The sequence below is a fragment of the Pteropus vampyrus genome, unplaced genomic scaffold, assembly GCF_000151845.1.
Source record: "Pteropus vampyrus isolate Shadow unplaced genomic scaffold, Pvam_2.0 Scaffold15, whole genome shotgun sequence".
Classification (NCBI taxonomy): Eukaryota; Metazoa; Chordata; class Mammalia; order Chiroptera; family Pteropodidae; genus Pteropus; species Pteropus vampyrus.
This window is the reverse complement of record NW_011888796.1, coordinates 7475484-7497183: the sequence shown is the minus strand read 5'-3', so window position 1 is coordinate 7497183 and position 21700 is coordinate 7475484. Positions and strand designations below refer to the sequence as shown.

Here is a 21700-nt window from a genome sequence, read left to right as displayed (position 1 = left end):
AAATGTCTGTTTCACAGAAAGCTTAGTGTTAGCATAGAAAGTATAGCATCTTTGTTCTTTGGGTTGTATAAGAATAAGTCCATTAATTATCTGCATAACTAATCTTTCTAATAAAAAAATTTTATTTTTTATGCTGTGATCCTTTTGTTGATCTTGAAACCTATTTCTTTAATCTGTTTTAAACTCTCCAAGGTCCTCTCCATCTTGAAAAAAAAATTAATTAACACTGCTGTGCTGTCTAGCTATCATTCTATTTTTCTCCTTCCTTTTATTGTCACCATTTCTTTATTCTCTACTTATTTTCCCCACCTCGATGATGATATTGCTTTATCTCTGGTCACTCCTGAGCTCCAAAATATCCAGTCAACTTTTCTTAGTCCTCTACCCTCTTGATGAGGCAGCTGTAGAACTGGTACAGAGTAGTGTTTCCTAACCTTTTTCAAATTATGGCACACATGAAAGGAAAACATTGCTGCATTTGAATCCTGGCTTTCCTACTCACCAGCTATGGAACTTCACCACTCTATGCCTGTTTCTTCCTATCTGTAAAATGAAGAAACTAACAGTATCTTTCAAAGAGTTGGGATTTAGTTAGACATGCATAAAAAGTTCTTGTATAGCAATGTTAATAGCATCATTATTCACATGACTCAAAAGTAGAAATAACCCAAATGTCCATCAACAGATGAATAAACTAAATGTACATACATGTAAAGCAGTATTATTTATCCATAAAAACTCTGATACATGCTACAAATGGATGAACCTTCAAAATATCATGCTAAGTTTAAAGTCTCTGATCTTTGAAATTATGTCTAATGTTCAAAGCCTAGCCATGATCCCATTACCTCTACAAACTCCTTCTTAATCACTTTAGTTGAAAAAGCGTATCTTATTTGACACATCGTGTGATGCCTTGTATTTTTAATTATTGGGTATAGTTTCCATTTTTCCTTTTTTTATTTGAGAGCCAAGACCATGCTATAGCCTTACAATGCCATGCAAATAGTTTGTATCTAATGGCTATTTAGTGATAGTCACTGGAAATATAAAGCTATATTTACTGAGATATGGAATTTGCGGTCCTATGAGCCATATTTCAGTATTTATTTTTTAAAAACCTCTTTGCATAACAGGTTTAAATAAGAAAAAAATATATAGGCAATTCAGCATTTATAGAAAATATATATTTCTAGAAAATTTGGCTACTAACATTAAACTAGTAATAATTTCAAAACTGAGATAGTGACAGGGAGGAGTAGAACTGAGTTCAAATCATAACGTTGCCAAAGTCTACTTTTGTCCTTGGATAGATCATAGAATCTCTCTTAGCTCTAGTTTTTTTTTTTTTTTTTACTGTTAAAAATAGAGATTTTTGTTTGCTTTTTAGAATTGTTTTCACAGCATGCAATATGAATATCTCTAATAAAACACTTTCGAGAAACAAATCTAGTCACAATGCAAACTAAGGTTTCCACGCATTAACGCAAGAAATACCTGGAGAACAATGTAGATTATTAGACCAGATATAATATTAGGATACAGGGATAGGGATAAGGATAGGAATAGGGAAAAGCATAGGCATAGGCATAGGCATAGGCATAGGCATAGGCATACACATAGGTATTAGTTATAGGTATAGGTATAGGTATAAGTATTAGTTATAGGTATAGATATGAACCTTCACTGATTAATATCTCATTCTCACAGGATTTTCTTTCTGGAATTTGCACGATTACTAGTGGAATATCATTGACTATATGTAAAACTATAGCTCCTGCATCACACAATGTTGTCAGTCTTGGCTCTGCTTTTACAAAAACAGATATTGTTCTGTCACTTTTCATACACCTATTTGCATGTAAATTTAAAACATATGAATGGTTTTACACAAGAAGTTGTACCTGAAGGTTATTTACTTCTTTTCAGTTAGTCTGGCCTGCATTTTCTTTGTACAGACACATAAATATAAAATAATAAACAATCTATATTGACATTGAACTATTGTCAATTTTGTAAAAATACTCAGACTTTGGTTTTTCATTACAGCAGCCTCTCAGAAAAGAAGCTGTGATTCTTGCTAACAGCCTTAGTGTGTGTGAGTGTCCCAGAATTGAATTTCTACAGCAAAAGTACAAGGATGAGAAGAAAATTTCTTTTGAGCATGAGCTCTTTAGACATGGTAATATAAACATACAGTATTTCTGAACTTTTAAGTTCTAAGCCTTAAAATACATTGATTATTTTAATAACATTTTTGATACTGGTTTTATCAACCTAGGAGATTTTCTGAAACCCATTTTATTTAATATTTACCAGCATAGTGGTACATGACTTTCTGATCCATTAATTTAGTCAGGTTGTCAACAAATATTTACTGAGTGATTATTGTGTGTCAGCATTAATAGGATAGGACTCATTTGTTATTAATATTTAATCTAATTTGTATGATATAAACACTTTTCACAGTCTGCTTTTGTTCATCGTGTCCTAAATAAACTTTATATACACATACACATACGTGTATATATATTATACACATACTACACACCCCAAATTCATAGGACAGAGAAAAGAATTTGGCCCATTTATGCATTAATCATCATATAGAGCACTCTGGAAGGCAGGTTTTATTTGTCCTTAATCATCAAAATGATAATAAGAAATCATGGTTAAAAATCCAAAATTGGCTAAAGACAAATTGTGAAGTGTGTCGATTGCTTTATAAGTTGTCTTTTGGAAGATAAACTTTTGGTATTTAATTTATTCAGTCATGAGTAGTTTACTTGCATTTTGAATATATATAAAGGTACATGGTCTAGTTTTTCTAGGACACTCCTAAGAGAGGTTCCCTGGTATCTACAGACTGGGGAAAAAGACCAGTTCATCATGTCCTTTCTCGCCTCACTCTCTTTCACTGTTCATTCTTGAGTCCCACAAGAATTTTTTGAATGCTTACTGTGTGTTAGGCACTTGGTAGGTAATAGGGATACAGACAATGCAAACTAAACATAGTTTCTCCTTTATAGTGCTTATGAACATTAACAATTATGCAAATAAATATGAAATTACAATTATAAGAGCTACAAAGATGAAGTTTTAATACATAGTAACAAAGAATGTATAATAAGAAGAACTGATCAGGTCAGGGAGTAAGGGACACCTAATTTTTGGTCTCATCTATCCAACCTACTGAAGACTAACTAATCAGAAATTTCATTAACTTTATTTATATGAATGATATTTTTATATGAGTTATATTCTAGGTTCCAGGCTATAGCTCTGCTTAGATGATTTAATTGTTTTTATAGTCTTTCATTCAGTTAATCAGAAAATTAAGCAGATTATTGAATCTAGAAAGAACTCTTTATTTGAAAAAAAAAATTACGTTTTTTCTCATTCTCCATTCCCATCAACCTAAGAAATACCTCATGGTGTTTTTCTGAATTCTTCTGGAGTATGCTTTCCAAAACAATGAGGTTCTCCCAATTTACATTTTGTAACTTATATGTAGTTTTTTTAAAAAAGTGATCCGAATGTTTTAGGCATTGTAATTACAAGTTACTCTATAGGATTCAGTGACTACTAGTGATCTTTAGGATTTGATGGATATTAAGGTTCCTTAAGATCCAAAGGGAAAAGAAATGTTCATCTGTTCAGTAAACGTGTATTGAACGCATCCTGTGCTCTAAGCCACATGCTAGGTGTTGATGATAACAGAATTGAATTTTTACAATGGTTAACAATAACGACAAATTTCTTATTTTAAATTGCTTAATAAAAAACATTGCTAAATTGTTGTATTCTTTTCTGTGAAGCTTTGCTTGATATAATCACAGGAATCCTCTTTTATAACCATTTCATTTATTCAACAAATATTTATTGAGCTCCTGTTTTAGATCAAGCAACATATTATGTGCTATCCAATGGCAACAAGATAGCTAGGATCTCTGCCTTTACAGAATATACAGTCAGGTCTGGGGCTAGCCAATAAGAAAGGTGATACTGGAAAATTACTGAAATTAATTATTGTTAAAATTATTTGTTTTTTCAACTTAGGCATCCTCCTCATTACAAAGGTTTTCCTTGGCCAGAGTGTTCAGGCTCGTGAACAGGATTCCATCAGTCAAGCCAACTATCCAATGGTTAATTCAGTGTTCATTCCTCGAAAATATTTACTAAGTATGTCTGCCATAAAATGAAATGTGCTTTCATCTTCCTGAATACAAGATGTTTGTATCTATTACAGATGCCTACAGTTTAACCTCTGCCTAAAATAGTTTGTATACTTTTCCAAAATGTTCCTAGCTACTAATGAAAAAACGTTCCTAGCTACTAATGAACTTCCATTTTTTTATCCCCTACTTCAATGTCATTTATATATCTGTGCATAAATATTATATTTTGTAAAATTTTATTTTATATTTTGCATACATATAAATACCATAGGTGTTATTATGATATATAAGATATATTTCGAAAGATAAAAACCACCCAACTTTTAACAACAAATGTTTTGGAGTATGACATTTGTCAAAACTACATGGCCACACACTGAATAGAAAAGTGAAAAAGTATGAAAAGGAAAATAATAGGAATAAAATTAACCCCTACTAGTCTATGTAGTGAAAAGGTATTCTTACTTTCTACTAGAAAGTAAGAAAGTAATTTGTATGATATAAATTACTTTATATCATACAAGTAATTTATGATATAAATTAAAATGACCAAGAAGTTTTTTTTGCTAGAAATAAAAATATTTATTTCTTTCTACTAGAAAGTAAGAAACTGTATGGGGTGGTGGGAAAATATAAGAAAAAAATCTCACAACAATATTTGGAACTTACTGAATTTGTTGTTTATTAACCTATATAAAACAAAAAAATATATGATGTTTAATTTTGAAGTAGTGTTTTGCTTGTTTTTGTTTTTGATTTTACTCTAGATTCTATAGTGGGACAAAGAAACTGTGATTGCAGCTTTCGGCAGTGCAAGTGGTTTGTCTTTGATCATGACCTTGTTTTGCCAGAATACATCGTTGAATTTGAATATATTACAGTGGTATGAATGTATTTTTAAAGCTAGAATTCCTTAAATGAGAACAGAACAGTCATTTGAAGTCTAATACTGTTATGTCTTTTATATATATATGTATATATACTTAATTTTAAAAACAAATCATTATGACACCTAAACATTTTAATTATGCAAATATATTACAGGAGTAATATATGGCTGTAGTCTCACTGGAAAAGATTCAAACTGTATTGAAGACTATAAAATAAACATGAGAATCTGCTTTCACTTCAACCCCACTGCCACTCCCTGTCATGGAGGCATCCACTGTTAACAGCTTTGTGCGTTTGCTTTCAATCTTTTTTCTATGCATTTACATATATAACAACATGTACCATTTTACATTGCAGAATCAAGTTCTAAGTATTCTGTGATGATTTTTGCCTTTAACGATATATATCAGACATACTTTCATTTCAGTACATAAAGGTCTATACTTCATTCTTTCAGTAGCTGCATACTATTCAGTAATACTCTGATATATTTGACTCTTCCTGTTGATGAAACATATGGGTTGTTTCCAGTTTTATTAGTATTTAAAAGAATATTTCAGTGAACATCACTGTAGGTGCATCTTTATACATACATGGAAGTTTCTCTGCTGCATAGATTTGTAAAGAATTGGGTAGTCAAAGGGTATGTGCACTTTAAATTTTGATAAGATTTTACCAGTACTCTCCACAGAGGTTTGACTATTTCACAAATTTCCAACAGTGTGTAACAGTGTTTTTTTTTTTTGCATCTTGACCAATGCAAGATAATATTCATCTTTTTTGTCTCACTCTGATGGTCAAAAAAAGATAGGTTTTATTCTTTCATATGCTATGAATTATTTGTAGTTTTATGAATTATCTGTTATATCCTTTGACCATTTTCTGTTGGACTCTATCTTTTCCATACTGATTGGAAAAATCCTTATATGCATTCTGAATATTAATCCTTTATTTTGTATATATGTTGCAAATATTTCGGTCACTTGCCTTTTATTTTTATTTCTAGCAAAAAAAAACTTCTTGGTCATTTTAATTTGTTATTTACAAGTTAATTTTTAAGAGATCTGCTCTTTCCATCTTTTCTGATATGGATTCTATTTTCTGTCTCATTTCAGAAGGCATTTATATAATAGTCTTCTTTATTTTCTTCCGAATCTTATACAGGTTGTTCTAAAACCTTTAGCTTTTTAGTTCCATCTAGAAATTGTTTTATATTGTGTGAGGTAGTGTGATCAAATTTTTTTTCATAAAAATGGATAACTACTTGACAAACATTTTTTTCTCTATTTGAAAATATCATCTTTATCTTTAAAATTATTTTCATATACAAAGAGTCTATTTATAGATCCTTTTATTCTGTTCCATCGAACTCTGTCTAATCTTGGACCCTTACCACATTGTTTTCGGTATTACAACCTTGATGACATGTTTTGATGTGTGATACGGCAAATTCCCTTCCCCTGCTCCTCACTCATTAAAAAAAAATTTCTTGGCTATTCTTGAGCATTTTCTTTTTCAAATAAAATTTAGAATCAGTTTATTAAGTTCTATTTTAAAATCTATTAAGATTTGATTGAGATTGTACTGAATTTAAAACTTAATTTAGAGCAAACTAAATACTGTGTGGTATTGGGCCTCTCATCCAGGAACATGATAAGTTATTCCATTTACTCAAGTCATGTCTTACAGTTTTATTCACATAAGTCTTAAACATTTCTTGTTAAGTATAGTTCTGGGCACTTGTATTTTATGGTTATTATGAACGGAACTATATCACCCAAGTATGCTTACAGCAAAAGATTTAGACTCCCAGACAAATAGTAAATAGAATAACTTAAATAATAAGAAGTCGAGAGGTGGGCAGTTCCTGACTGTTGTGACTGTTCAGTGATGTCAACAAAGACATTAGCTGCATCATTCTTCTGCTTGCCACTTCATGAGCTCTTTCGATCTCAAGACTCAGTTTTTTCTTCACTCCTGGGAAGTTTTCTTCTCTTAATTCCTTGATTATTTCTTCTTTTTTATTCTCTTCAAGCCCCCTGAAATCTTTATTAGTTAAAAACATTGGTCGTTCTGAATTGATCCTCCATGTCTTGTAACTTTTATTTCATTTTTTACATCTTCATTTAAAAACTTCTATGTTCTGGAAGATCTCCTCAATATTAGTTTCCACATTGCGGTTTGATCTGCTGCCATATCTGTTTGGTTTTTCACAGAATTTATTGAATATATTTTATTTCATTAATTGTTTTTAATTTGACTTTGAAGTTTTAACCCTATTTTTTCTGTAATAGATGCTTTATGATAGATGCTTTATTCTCACAGATCTTAAAAAATTCTCTTATGTATCATTTTGGGGTGGTTTTTTTTAGAACCATTTCTGTTTGTTCATGTTGTTCTTGCTTATCCATCCACAGTTCTTACCATAATTACCTAATTACCTGATTACTTAATTACAACATCTTCTGCTGTTTTACTTGTTCACTCTGAATACCAGGTTTCTTTGGATCTGCTTTTCAGAGTGGTTATCTTCTGTCTATATTTTAGCTACAGGTTACATTTCTGCTCCTATTTTTCTGTCAATTCGGTCTCTTCTGATTTATGTGTCACAATGTTTAGTCTTTTGTTGGTGCCCTCTTCACTGTTATAAAATATTTTTAAATTATCTTTTGCCAGTGTTAAGGGATATTCAGTGGGAATATTGTTAGCCTACGATTTTAATCTATTCTCATAGATTTCCTAATGTGATTTGATCATCATAGATATTCCTTTGTAACTGAAAAAACTTAATTAATTTTTTCTACATAGCCTATTTCTCATTCAAATGATAAATACAGCAACCAAAGTTTTAATATTTTTAATAATTTTTTCAGGTCAAGCCTCACTCTTTATTTTCTTCATTCAACAACATTATTCTAGAAGAAAGCAAAAAAAATTCAGAAGGATCAGTATTGTCCCAGGATTTGAAATTTGATGATGAAATTATAAAAATGGACCCCAGAATCAAACCTAGACCAAAACTTATTAGTTTGGATGATAGAACGATACTTTCCCTTGCCAAGACTAGCATTTACAGTCATATTGTGGTAAGTATTATGATAAATAAAATTTTGGGACAAGAAACTAATTTGGAATCAGAATCTGTCATGAAATCTAAAGATACTAAATTATCTATCTGATGACTCCGGGCATCTAGTCCACCCTTTCCTTCTATGCAAACTAGATCAATGTTGTCTTATAGTAATATAATATGAACACATATGTAATTTAAAATTTTTTATCAGTCACGTTAAAGAAAGTTTTGAAAAAATTAAAAGGCAAGATTAATTGTAATATATTTTAGTTAATCCAGTATACCCCAAATATTACCATTTTAACATGCAATTGATATCGAGATTCATTGATCAGGTAGTTTCATAATAAATCTTTGAATTCTGGAATATATTTTACATTTAACAGCACATCCCAATTCAGTCTAGCCACATTTCAATTGCTCAATAGCTATCTGTAGCTAGTGGCTACCATACAGGACAGTGTGAGTCTAGAGGTAGCCTTCTAGTTTGCAAGAGATTTTATTCCTCAATAACAAATAAACTTTCCTTAAATGATTAAGATGAAGATAGATAAGTTTTTAATCAGTTTCCAGGATTAATCAACATAGAATATGGGAGCTTTATCTTTACAAAATTAATCAATAAAATTTGAGTTAACTTACTGAAATGACTTTGTTTACACTGAGGTAATTCTATTGAGATAGTAAGCCTATCTCCCTTGACTCTCATATCTGTCCATTTGAACTCTACCATTCTACCCAAACTACCTTTATCTCTGACCTAGATTCCTGCTATAGCCTTTTAACTGGCCTCCCTCTACCATCACAACATTGCACAACTCCAGGGGCCACCATACACATTATATTAATGTGCACTGTTAATGTACTCTTTGTATGCCATTCACTATATAATTGAATATAACTCAATACAAGGTGAGGGGGTGCCTCCCTAGAGCTAGGCAACAGAGGCCTTATCCTCCTCCTACTTTGAGTGGCCAACTTTGTTTTTCATGTTGAAGCTAAAGTAATCTTTTCAAAATGTAAATCTGATCATATCACCTTTGTCACCTCTCACCACTTCTACTTGAAATCTTCAAATGATTTTTCATGGCTTTAAAAATAAAATCAAAGTCCTTAAGCCTATAAGGTTTTGCATGGCTTGGTCGCTGGCCTACCAGACTCTTCATATTACTCTTTCTTTAGCTCTCTGTGCTCAGCCTCCCTCTTATTTCTGAAATGCCCCCTGCTTGCAGCCAACCCAGAGCCTCTGTACTTGATAGTCTTTCTGCATGAAATGTTCTCCCCATCCCCATCTCCTAATTAACTCCCACACATCTTTTTAGATCTATACTTAAGCAGTAAAGTCTACTCATACCTCTGAGTCTAGGTCAGATTCCTTTGTTATATGCCGGGTATCCCTCCAAAACTATAAATTCCATAGGAACAGAGGTTATGGCCTTTCCTGGTCATGCATATCCCCAACACCAGGGCAACAATATAAGACTGTGAAGTGTGCATTGTGCAGGAGGGCCACATCTAAGGGGTACCTTTTAAATCATAGAATAGTACATTTACTATAACGATTTCCTGAAAACTTTTGGCAAAATTTCTTGTACTAACAAAACTTAGCATATTGTGACAATTATCTAAAAGCTGGAAATAAAAGTGTCTTAAAGAAAGGATGCTTTTCTCTAATTTACTCATAAACACTATATAGACTAGCATCATCTCTGCCATTATCTATCACAATACCTGGCACACAGTGATACTCATTAGCTACTTGTTTAAAAAAAGATTGCCTTTGCAAACAACAAGTTATTATCACAGAGAAAGTGGGTTGTTTGCTTGAACCTGCAGAAGTAATAAGCAAATTGATATCTGATTGATAAATTGATAAGAATACTTACAAATTCAAGTTATTCTTACCCAACACTATCTTTCTGTGTTTATCTGTATCTCATCAGTGAAAGTTGAGATATAGGTAAAAATTCAGTAATAATTTTGTTACCTTGAAAGTCAATTACATGGCTTCACTGTAACATTTCTAGATCCATTATTTATTGACAATTTTTTCTCAAATGACCATGTAAAACAGAAAGAATACAAAAATACTTTTTAAATAGTGGGGTTAATAGTTTTAAGTCTGCTTCTGAAAATATTCAGAAAACATCTTTTTAAAGAAATTTATGAGATTGCTTCGGTGAAACTGCATTGTCACCATCCACTAAATCTTCAAGTCAAGAAGATTAAATCCTTATCTTAGCCAGTTTTTATTAGAGAAAAAGGAAAACTTCATAACGTAATGGTAATATCACCGTCTTTATCATCAGTGTGCAGTACAGTGATTACAGGAGCAACTTTTAAGCTGACAGTATGGAAAAATTATTGTTTTTGCACTGTATTGTCAAGATTTCATATTTGAGTAATAAATTTTTGATGATAAAGCCTTAATAATGAAAAGTTTAATAAATGAATGTGCTCTGATTAAATTGAGCTTCCACAACATGTATTTCTATAGATATAAAAGGATTAAATAAAAGTAAAAAATAAAACAGAAAAAACAGAAGGTATGTCTTTTTTATTATCTTTGGTTTGTAAGATGAAAAACAGGGAGGAGACTAAGACTTCAGAATACTTTGACCTGCTTGTGACCTCCACCTGACTATATTAAATTTAATCAAGAACCATAACATAAGAATGGAGGGTCTGGTTTTTTTTTCATCTTAAATTGCCTATACTGCTTAAAAGCCAGCAAGCTTTCTAGGGCTCTAGTAAGAATACTAGATATTTCAAGAATATTTAGATATCACATTCTTTGTTTTCCTTTCTTTGCTCCATTACTATAGGAGAAATTCAGATACATACTTCTTATTTTCATTTTAGTCTTCCCCACTAGATTGAGTTTTATGGTGACATCTATAAAAATAAATGAAATACATAGAAACAAAAGCCCAGAGTAGGTAACATATAATTTTATATTTTCTTATAGCATAATTAAATACTAAAAATTAGAGTTGTTAGTTATAGCCTGGCTTTTGCACTGATTTATTCATCTAGCATTTACTGAGAATTTGCTATGTTTTAGGCAATGAGGTAAGTATTGGAGGTTTGAAATAAATTATTTTTCCTGCACCAAGGACATCAATTTAGTGGAGGAGACGGATATATTAACGACTATAGGAAGCTTGGTGTTACTGGGAGAGTTCCACAGAAAGAAGTGGGTTTTGAGTGTATTTTTGAAGGATATGAGAAATTTAGTTATGTCTTCCAGGCGAGGAAAGACTACCTATAGGAACATGGTTTTGAAACAGCCTGGTATCTTCAGGAACACTCAGAAATTCAGTGTGACTAGAACATAGGGTGTGTGATGGTAGAAGATAGAAGTGTAGGTTGGAATATAGGAAGCTGTGGCTGGAAGAGTAGGTTGGTTATAGCCACATTAGGATGGATTTTAGAAGGCAAATTTAAAAAAAAAAATTTTTTTATTGTTTTCGTTAAGGAACAGGCTCTCTGCTTTTAAAGACCTTAACTTTAGCAGGTTGTGGTTAGATTTAACTGAAGTCAGACCAGTGGTATGGAAATCCAGTAGGAACTACTGTGGTAGTCCAAAGGACAAACAATAGTATGAACTTAAGACACTAAGATTCTTAATCAGGATTGAAAACATAGACTGCCAAGCACATATATAGGGAAAGATGATGAATTCAGCTGTGGTCATGTTAAGTGTGAGATATCTGTAAAATTTATCACGGATGATACTTACATATGACCTGTAGAATAAACTAGTCTGCATATATTAGCCCTTCTTTAAATTTTAGCTAATTTTTGACAACTGCTTGACATTTAGTTGTTTCTCCCTACCAAGAATTTAGTTATGTCCACAGTATAATAGGGGTATTAGATGATGGTGGTGAGTAAAGAGGATTAGGAGGTAGACACCTGAATTTATCGTAATACCTATTTCTTGTGAATACTTCGGTCAATTAATACATTTTCTTGTGCCATTGTTTATTTTGTAGATTATACATAAATATAATCTTCACTTGATACCATTCACAATGGCGTGGCTTAAAGACAGAAAAATATGTAGCCATCAGGGTGTCCCCTTAAATATAAAATGTAGTAACATTCATTTTTATATAGCCCAGGATCAAATGGGCAGAGAAAATCTGGTCTAAATTCTGATATAAAAATTGTCTTAGACACTCTTCCACCTCCTGCCTTGACATTCTGCCCTCCTACTTTAACACCCTCAATCAGCCTTTCTTCCTTAGTCCAGTGCCTTCATACGGTTTCCTGCAGTCAAGGTATAGCCTTGCTATCCTCTCTCTCTCGTGAGGTGTCCTTGCTATTGTCTAAAATTTTTTAGGTCTACATTGTTCACTGGCTAGCCTGAGAAATTGGTCTTCCCTGATAAATATCTTAATAATACATTTAACTATTTTCTAAAAAGAATTTCATGCCAATTATTGATATACTTGATATAGACCAAGTGGAAAAACGAATTAATCAAGAACCATATCCAATGATGCTAATATAAACAATTCTTTCTAAAAATCATAGATTAGAATTTCTCATTGGCTTTGTCTTAATATTTTTAAAAAACTGGTATACAATGTAATCTGTCTTATTTTTTAATTTGCACTTTATTTTACTTCAGAGTCTGAATCTACATGGAAACAGCTTGAGTAAATTGAGAGAGCTCTCCAAGTTAACAGGACTTCGAAAACTTAATATCAGCTTTAATGAATTTACTTGTTTAGATGATGTATACCACTTGGTAAGAACTATCCTTTTGAAATTAAAGTAAAATAAAATTATTAATTTAATGGATATATTATGTTTGTAATTATGGCCTCATATATATATATAAGTGGTTTGAAAATGACTAATATAAACAAATGGTAAGATGTTTGACTTCACTGGTAATAAACAATGTAAATTAAAATAAGGCAAGTGGATTGCTGGATATTTAAAGAAATGGGCATTCTCATATTCTACTTTTGGAAGAAAAAAAAATGATACAAACTTCCTTGAAAAGTATTTGGCAGTATTTATCAAGAGTCTTAAAAATACAGAAATCCTTAAAACCAGTAATCCTATTTCTAAAAACCTTTTCTGAAAAAATATCAGAGTCTCAGTTAAAGTATCATGATCATGGACATTTGTTACAATGTTGCCAACAATTAGAAGACACATAAATGTCCACAGAAAAAAAATGTTTAAAACAATCCGAATCGTTCACATATTAGAATATTATGCAATCATTAAAATCATTTTAAAGAACATTTAATGATATATGAACATGTTAAAAGGATTCAAAAGTCTATGTAATACAATCTGTTTAATATAAGAAAGTATACATATATAAAATTTAAAAAACTATTTTCAGTGGTTCTTTCTGAGCAATAGAATTATATGTTTTCCATTTTTTCTTTGTATTTATTTACTATATTTCCTAAATTTCCAACAAAGAATATGTGTTACTTTAATGATGTTTTAAAATTATTTAAAAATCATGCATTTTTGGATAAGAAAATTATAGAATAGGTTTAGTTTTTCCCTCTGAAGATGAACTTTTTTTAAACCAGGCTGTGGGTTCAACAGTGTAAGCCAGAAGCCTAAATATTAAAAAGTGTAATTCCTTGTCTGTTTGGGACAAATTATCTTCCCAGTTTCTCTTTGCCTTCTCGTCTATGAAAACAAATAGTGCCACTCTATATTACAAGAATAAAGTGAGACTTAAGAGAATGATTAAAATAAAACTCCTGTAGCTCTTTAGGAGAATACATATGTTGTAACCATAGAGAAAAAGAACTATGTAAATATAAACCATGATCCTTCCAGCGTCTCTTCTGTTTGTATGTATTGCAGTATAACCTTGAATATTTGGATGCAAGCCATAACCATGTGATAACCCTTGAGGGATTTAGAGGTCTGATGAAACTGAAACACTTAGACTTGAGTTGGAATCAACTGAAAAAATCTGGCGATGAAATAAATATGTTATGCAAACATACCACAAGCCTTCTCTCTCTTGATATTCGACATAATCCATGGCAAAAGGTATGCAACAGACATGTTTATAAAAAATCAAAAAATTATTTTTATTTCAAAGCCATTTTCTCACTATTCTTCAATAATAGCCAGAAATAGGCAAACTATCTTTGTTTTACTAGAATTTCTTTAAGTATTTTATAAGTTGAATTTAGTGTAGTGATCAAATGAAGCAAATGTTACTATAAAAAGGCTAGAATTTCATATCAGACTTTTTTGTAATCTCTAATAGTTTGAGAGTATTATGGTTTCAAGACTATTAAATGTCATTGCCATTTGCAAAACTTCAGACAATATATGTAACTCAATGGGCTAGAACCCTATTGTAATGAGGCACAGGAACCAAGAATAATAGAATATAATGAAAGAAACCTACTTTTAATGAGGGAACGAATGTTTCACCTTCCCTGATAAACCTGGATTATAAAGTCTATGTTCTACTATAAAAGCAAATTTGATTGAACACATTTTTCTAATCAAAAAGTATGTAGGTTTATCCTAAGAAATTTTAGTATTCAACAATTATATTTAAGGGTATTTCCAAGTATTTGAAATAAGCCACAAGTTTATAATTTCAAGAATCCTCCTTTCCTTGCTTTTCAAAAATGTATACAAGATTATATTCAACATTTTAAAAGGGGATTAAAGTATGGTTCTATTAAAGTGGCCATATTACTGTTTATATTATATTTCTTCCATTTTGCTCTATAAGATTGAAGGATAGTTTTCTTTTGCCAAAGCAGACATTCTGAATGATCACAGTACAGCTATCTCCCTGTTGCCAAATGAGATGTCAAGGGCTGAAGATCTGTACTGAATCACACACGGAGCTGACTAAGCTAACTGCTGATCTAGATAAAAAGGAGGAATGCAATTGTTTTTCTATCACTTTCACCACAGTCATTTTGCAACAGCTCACATGATTTCTCCCCTTCATAAGGGCAGAACCATCCACCTCCAAACAGAACAGATTGATTCATAAATATAATTTAATTTTAACCATTATTTAAAGAATTAAGTTAAGCCTTTATTTTTATATACATAATATAATAATAGGAGATGCCCTATTATTATATTATGTATATAAAAATTTATTCCTTCTCATATAATTTTGAATTATATGAGAAGGAATAAAGAAGCACTCTTTTTCATGCCATAACGTATGTAATATTTTGTAAAAATTAACTTTTGTTATTTTTCTCAAGCCAGCCACATTAAGGCTCAGTGTTATTGGCAGATTAAAGACTCTTACTCATTTAGATGGACTCCAAATTTCTGAAGAAGAAACAACAGCAGCTATGAAATTTATTACTGGAACAAAGATTACTCAGGTTGGATTTTACTATTTAATATTCTTGTGCTATTTAGAATATACAAATAATATTTCCCATACTCTTATTTTGTTAAGATTTTGTATGTTCTTAGCATGTTAATTTAAAAAATCAATTAATATATAACAGTTATATCACTTGAATTTTTTTGTTGTTTAAATGTATCCCATTTAAATACCACCTGGTTGTATGGGTTCTCGTCCCTGCACACTACCCCAAAAATATCGCTAGGGTAACTGTTTTTTTCCTAGTCGACCTGAATTCACCAGAGTTCTTTGTAGAGCTTACATGAAAATAAACAACTTTCTGTAGATAAGGTAAGCTTAGAGGCCTTGCGAAAACATTTAGTAAATTATCTACCTAGTATTGACATTATTTGTGTTTAGCCGACAAAAACAAAACCTATTAACTTGAGAGAAAAAAAATAACTATATTCTCCAGATTAATAATGCTATAGTTTGGCCAAAGCAGCTTAAGCATCCTAAATATATTTACTCTAGTTATGTAGCTGTTTACTTTTTGTAGGGTCTTTAAATTTTAATTCTTTAAACAATGTAATGTTTAATTTTGGATCTTTTCAAAATTAAGGAAAGAAACTTTTTTGTTATAAAAATATAATTAACTCCTGAAGAAGAGTTGGGGATTTACCCTACCAGAAATCAAAACTTACTAAAATCCTATATGACATTGTGGAATTGGCCCAGATTTAGACAAATAGACCAACAGAACAGAATATAAAGACCCAGTTTGACCCACACATACATGGAAACTTGATAAACAACAGAGCTGTCTTTACAGATCAGGGAGGCCAGTCGGTTAAAGGCACTGGGACATGTGCATTAAAAACTTCACTGTAAGAGGAAAACCTAATGTGTTTTTGAAGAAAATACCAGAGATTATCATTATGACCCTGAATGAGGGAAGAATTTATTATACAAGAAACAAAGTGCATAAATTATAAAAGATTAGATTTATCTATGTTAAAATTAATGTATCTGTTCCTCAAAGGGCACACCATGAAGAAAATGAAAAGATAAGCTACATACTAGGAAAAGAAATTTGCAACACATCTAACTGACAAAAGATATTCTTTATATATCTAGAATATATCAGGAAAAAGATAACCAATCAAACAGAAAAATGGGCAAAAGATTTTAAAAAACACTTTATTGGAGAGGAAATCAAGATAGCCAAATAACTTAGGAAAAGATGCCCCACCACGTTAGTATTCAAGAAAATGAACAGTAAAACTGAAATTATCTACCAATTTACAGCCACCAATTGGCAAAAAAAATAAGCCTGGCAATATCGAGTTTTAGAAAGATCTGATGTAATCGTTACAATTGGTACGACCTCTTTGGAAAACAATTTAGCGTTATGTAGTAAAGCTGAATATAAACATAGCCTACAACACCGCAAGCTGTATATACTCTAAGGAAACTCTAGCATGTATGCACCAGGAGCACAGTAATATTCATGACAGCAGTATTTAAAATAGCAAAAAACTGAAGTCAGCCCCAATGTTCATTAATGGGAGAATTGATAAGGAAATATTATATAGCAATGACATTTGAATGATCTACAGCTACATACAACAGTGTAGATGAATCTCATTAATACAACGTTGAGCAAATAAGCAAGTTATAGAAGAGTACATACATATTATTCAATTTATATAAAATTCAAATATGTGCAGACTAAATGATATATTGTTTATGGACACAAACAGGTTAATAAAGAAAGCAAACAAATGGTAGATACAAAATTTGAGATTGTTTCACCTGAGATGAGCGATTAGGATTGGGTACACAGGAAACTTCTAGGGTAGAATATAGGAATATTCTAGCTCTTAATCTGGTTTCATGGCTGGATTATATGGGTGTTTGTATTATAGTAATCTTTTCATAATTTTAATATTATTTTATAATGGTTAAATATCTGCTAAAACAAAAAAGAGTGAGATACATAATTTAAAGTTTACCTAGATATTGAAAACATTTTAAGGAAAAGCAAATGTCACATTTTAAAATTACTCATTGGGTAATTGGGTCACTCATGTAGGAAACAATACTTTTAACTATATATAAATGAACTTCTACATGCTATTTCCTTTATTCATCATGTGTTTTTATGTTGTTAGTTATCCCTCTTACAACATTCTAGCACTAAAGAGGAGAGACCACGGATACTTAGTATCTGGCCTTCTGCCAAAATTCTGACACAGATTTCGAAGTTAGGACCACATCCACTTACGAATGGAAACTGGTACTTGAAGGTAAAGACTAATTCTAATAAACCTAATATAAAATTTAATTTCAGTTGATTTTTAGTCAGCTTTGGTCTGTATATCCTAAAGAAGGCACAGAAGAATAAGGGGCCAGCAACTGGAAGAGCCAAATTAAAACTAAATAGGGAGGTCCAGTTGTATATAGTTATATCACAGGGGCTAGGCCTTGATGGTGGTAACACAGAATTGGAGATTTGGGATAAAGATACACTACAAAATCATAGGGTAGATTTTGATAATATATCAAAAGAAGCAAGCAAACTTTGAAGCTCAGAGCCAGAGATCAAGCCAAAGTTTGAGTAACAAGGTAAAAGGGATCAAGAATCCAGGTAAGAGAATAGAGGAACTAGTCAGAATTTGGCCAAGGGTAAGGGAAAAGATTATGGAGCACTAGCAGCTTCTTGCTGCATAAAGCACCCACATACCTCTTGCCAAAGATAGAAACTTAGTTAAGAGAAGCTGAACCTTGAAAATGGAAGATGTTAGAGGCGTTATTTTTATTACGAAAGATGTACAGATGCAGGCCCAGTGACAGCCTTGGCTGACCCCACAGGAAGTTCTAGAATTAGAATGGCCCTTTAAATTTTTCCCAAGTTGGGCTGAGATGACCAGGCCTAAATATCCCTCCATCATTAGATGTGGGCCAACATGGGATACAGCGTGACACAGCTCGCTGCTGCCAAGGCAGTCCCTGAAGGGGCTGACAGCTGAGGGCTTTCTGCCAACAGCACTCTCAGCAGCTGGAAAAGTCCTTCAATGCAGTGGGAATCTGGCTGGTATAGCATAGTGCCCATATACCAGATAACTCCTTCTCGGAGTTACAATCTTTTTGAATTTTACATTTTTGCAAACTAAGAGCTTCTCAATATCTTTATTGTGAAGGAATTCCTTTAATGTTACTTACCTCGTTTGAGTTATTTCATTAGTCTTTTTATCTTATAACATTGAATTTATTGATGAAATTCAGAAGTAACATACAATGTGGATTATTCTACAGATAACTGCCTTAAATTTAGATGGACAACATCTCTTTGAAATCACAAATTTAGAAAAATTGAAAAATTTGAAATGGGCATCATTCAACAACAATAATCTCACAAAAATGGAAGGCTTGGAATCCTGTGTTAACTTGGAAGAGCTCACATTAGATGGAAACTGCATCTCAAAAATAGAAGGTGAGGCGTTTGAGAAATTGAAAGTTTAAAATAAGAACATCTAATTGGCAAGAGCAAAAAATGAATACCATTGAGGATAGAATTTCTGAAGAGGAACATCTCTAGAGAAGTCCCGAGAAGGTTTGGAGCAGAGTATTTTAAACACCTGTTAGTGGGATCTGTGACCACCTGCTGTATATAATGAGCCCAGGTAGCTGACTTTTACCTCCTCCACCTTCCCTTTCCTCTCCTCTGTGCCAATGTTTACCATCTATTACCAAATCTAGCACATTACGAACTAGGCAGTAATTAATATCTGTAGAGCTAAAAACCTGAATGGATGAATGAAGTTCTTTTGAAAAAGATAAAAGAACCCAGTTCATTATTCAAAATATGGAATTAGGGTTATATTTGGAAATTTGAAGACTAACAAAATGAAAATTTTATTCGCTAGAGATTGAAAATTAAATATATTCTATAACCTTTTATATGGATCCGCATACGAGTACAATTCAGCAGCTTTACTAATGTCTGAGTATGTGCACATAAACACAAACATACATATTTAACTGAACATAGAATATTTCTGGATGTGCATTTTAGTAACAGGTTGCCCTTAGCAAGGACAGAAGGTAAGAATTGGAAATCATAACTGGAAAAGAGCATTTATACTATTCATGTCTTTTAAAACAGCATGAATAACATTTGTTATACTTTATTTTAATGGCTGTTAACAATATGTTTCTAAAACTTGCTTGATCACAAGAATCACTTGAGATGCTTACTGAATATTCAGATTCGTAGGCCTCTCTGTAGATTTCAGTTGAGTAAACCTGGGGGTGGCTTAGCCACTTGTGTTGAGAACCATTGCTAGTCTTCTAATCTCATACAAAAGGTGTTCGTTTCGCTTTGTGTATACAATTGATAACCTTATTTCCTTTTTATTCCTTTCCATAAGCCCAGTGAAGGGAAGAATCCTCCAACCTGTATTTTCCTTAAACCCACTTTTCAGAAAAGATAGGTACCCCACTAAACTTTAACAGATATTTCTCTTCTTTTTCCCAGACATAGACGGGTTTAATACCCATTTAAAGATTTTTGCTTTGGTGGTTTTATCCTAACTTGCCCTAGATCAATTTACTTTCAACATTGTATAGTCCCATGAAAGAGGAGCATGGCTAAAATTTATTAAGGACCAATTATTTGCCAAAAGCTGTAACTGATGTTTTTCAAATGTCATTCCATTTAATTACAATAACTCCTTAGAAGTAGATTTCAGTATGTCCATTTTATAGATAAGGAAAATTAGGCTCAGAGGTTACATAATTTTACATAAATTATCTATGGTCCCAAATCTAGTAGAGATACATTTGAAACCACTCTAACTTTAAAGTTATCTCTCACTTGTACCTTCCTATCTACACTTATACAGTGCCTATAGTATATAATATACGTAGGGGTTAGGTTGTGGTGAGAGGGGGCATTTTTTAAAGTTCTGTCTTAGAGTACTTTTAATCATACAAAGGTAGAATTATAAATAACTAAATAGTTATAATTATAAATAGAATTATAAATTTATAAGTAATTATAAATTTATAAATAAACTTATAAATAAATTCTATTTATAAGTAATTTATAAGTAATTATAAATAGAATTATAAATAACAAAATAGTTATTTATAATATAAATGATGCCACAATGAGAAATATTTTCCAGAGTGTTATACATTATCTAGTTTCTTACTCTTATTTTAAAAATGGGAGTGGGTGATTATTTTTAGCTTTGTGCACAGCTTTGTGTTACTGTGATGGTGATAATCTTAATTATATCACTTGAAAGTTATTTAAAAGTGAAATTTGGTATTTCCTACATAATACCTTTCCTTAATATCTAAGAAGAATGAGTCTACTTAGAAATCCAAAATTGGAATTTAATATGTTAGCTGGGATTTATACACAGTGTATCCTTCTTAAATAAAAGGAAAAACAATGATAGTTAATATTACAGAGTCTGTAAAACCACCTGCCTTAGAAAAAGAGAAATAGTAAAATAACCAGCCAGTTATTTTTAAATTAACCTTTTAGCGCAGTCTAAATGTTTTCTTGAATTTGCTTATTTTTCTAGGCATTTCCAAGCTGACTAAATTAACCCACCTCAGCATAAATAATAATCTTCTCACTGGTTTGGAAAAGCATACTTTTGATAACATGCTTCATCTCCACTCCCTTTCTCTTGAGAACAACAAAATCACTTCATTGAGTGGTTTACAAAAAGCTTTTACTCTAATCGAATTATACATAAGCAATAACTATATCGCTCTCAATCAGGAGATCTACAATTTAAAGGTGACTATCTGGGGTAATGTTTTTGTTTTTAAAATATTTACTGTTTGTTTCTACCATGCATGTTCACTATACAGGATTTGGAAAATATAGAAAAATGTAAAGACTAAAATAAAAATCAAGACTAACAAAGTTTATTAAAATGGATTTGTGTTCAATTTATGTATACGTACAAATATATGTATGTGTAACCATAATGACCCCAGGTTCGTAACCACCCAGGGTAAATTTCTTTTTATTACTCAAATAAAATAACCCAAGTTCCATTTTCCCTAACTAGTGCCTTCCTCGTTATTTTTGAGGATTCCCAAAACTGGGTGGGGAGTAAAATTCCTTAACATTTCCTATTCTCTGAGCAGTTCTTGATTATCTCTCACTTACTGGTTCTTACTGCTGGCTCCAACCTT

General features: G+C 31.7%; 1 protein-coding gene across 1 annotated transcript in view; it reads left to right on the top strand.

The window, feature by feature from the left end:
• Window positions 1-21700, top strand: part of LOC105310048 (leucine-rich repeat-containing protein 9) — an 82161-nt gene that overhangs the window by 27238 nt on the left and 33223 nt on the right. The window contains exons 14-23 of the mRNA XM_023526702.1: window positions 2050-2182; window positions 4060-4182; window positions 4946-5061; window positions 7943-8155; window positions 12782-12901; window positions 13996-14187; window positions 15384-15509; window positions 17650-17784; window positions 18794-18971; window positions 21076-21296. Of these exons, the coding sequence (XP_023382470.1) occupies window positions 2050-2182; window positions 4060-4182; window positions 4946-5061; window positions 7943-8155; window positions 12782-12901; window positions 13996-14187; window positions 15384-15509; window positions 17650-17784; window positions 18794-18971; window positions 21076-21296 (1557 nt within the window). The remainder of the gene's footprint in view (window positions 1-2049; window positions 2183-4059; window positions 4183-4945; window positions 5062-7942; window positions 8156-12781; window positions 12902-13995; window positions 14188-15383; window positions 15510-17649; window positions 17785-18793; window positions 18972-21075; window positions 21297-21700) is intronic.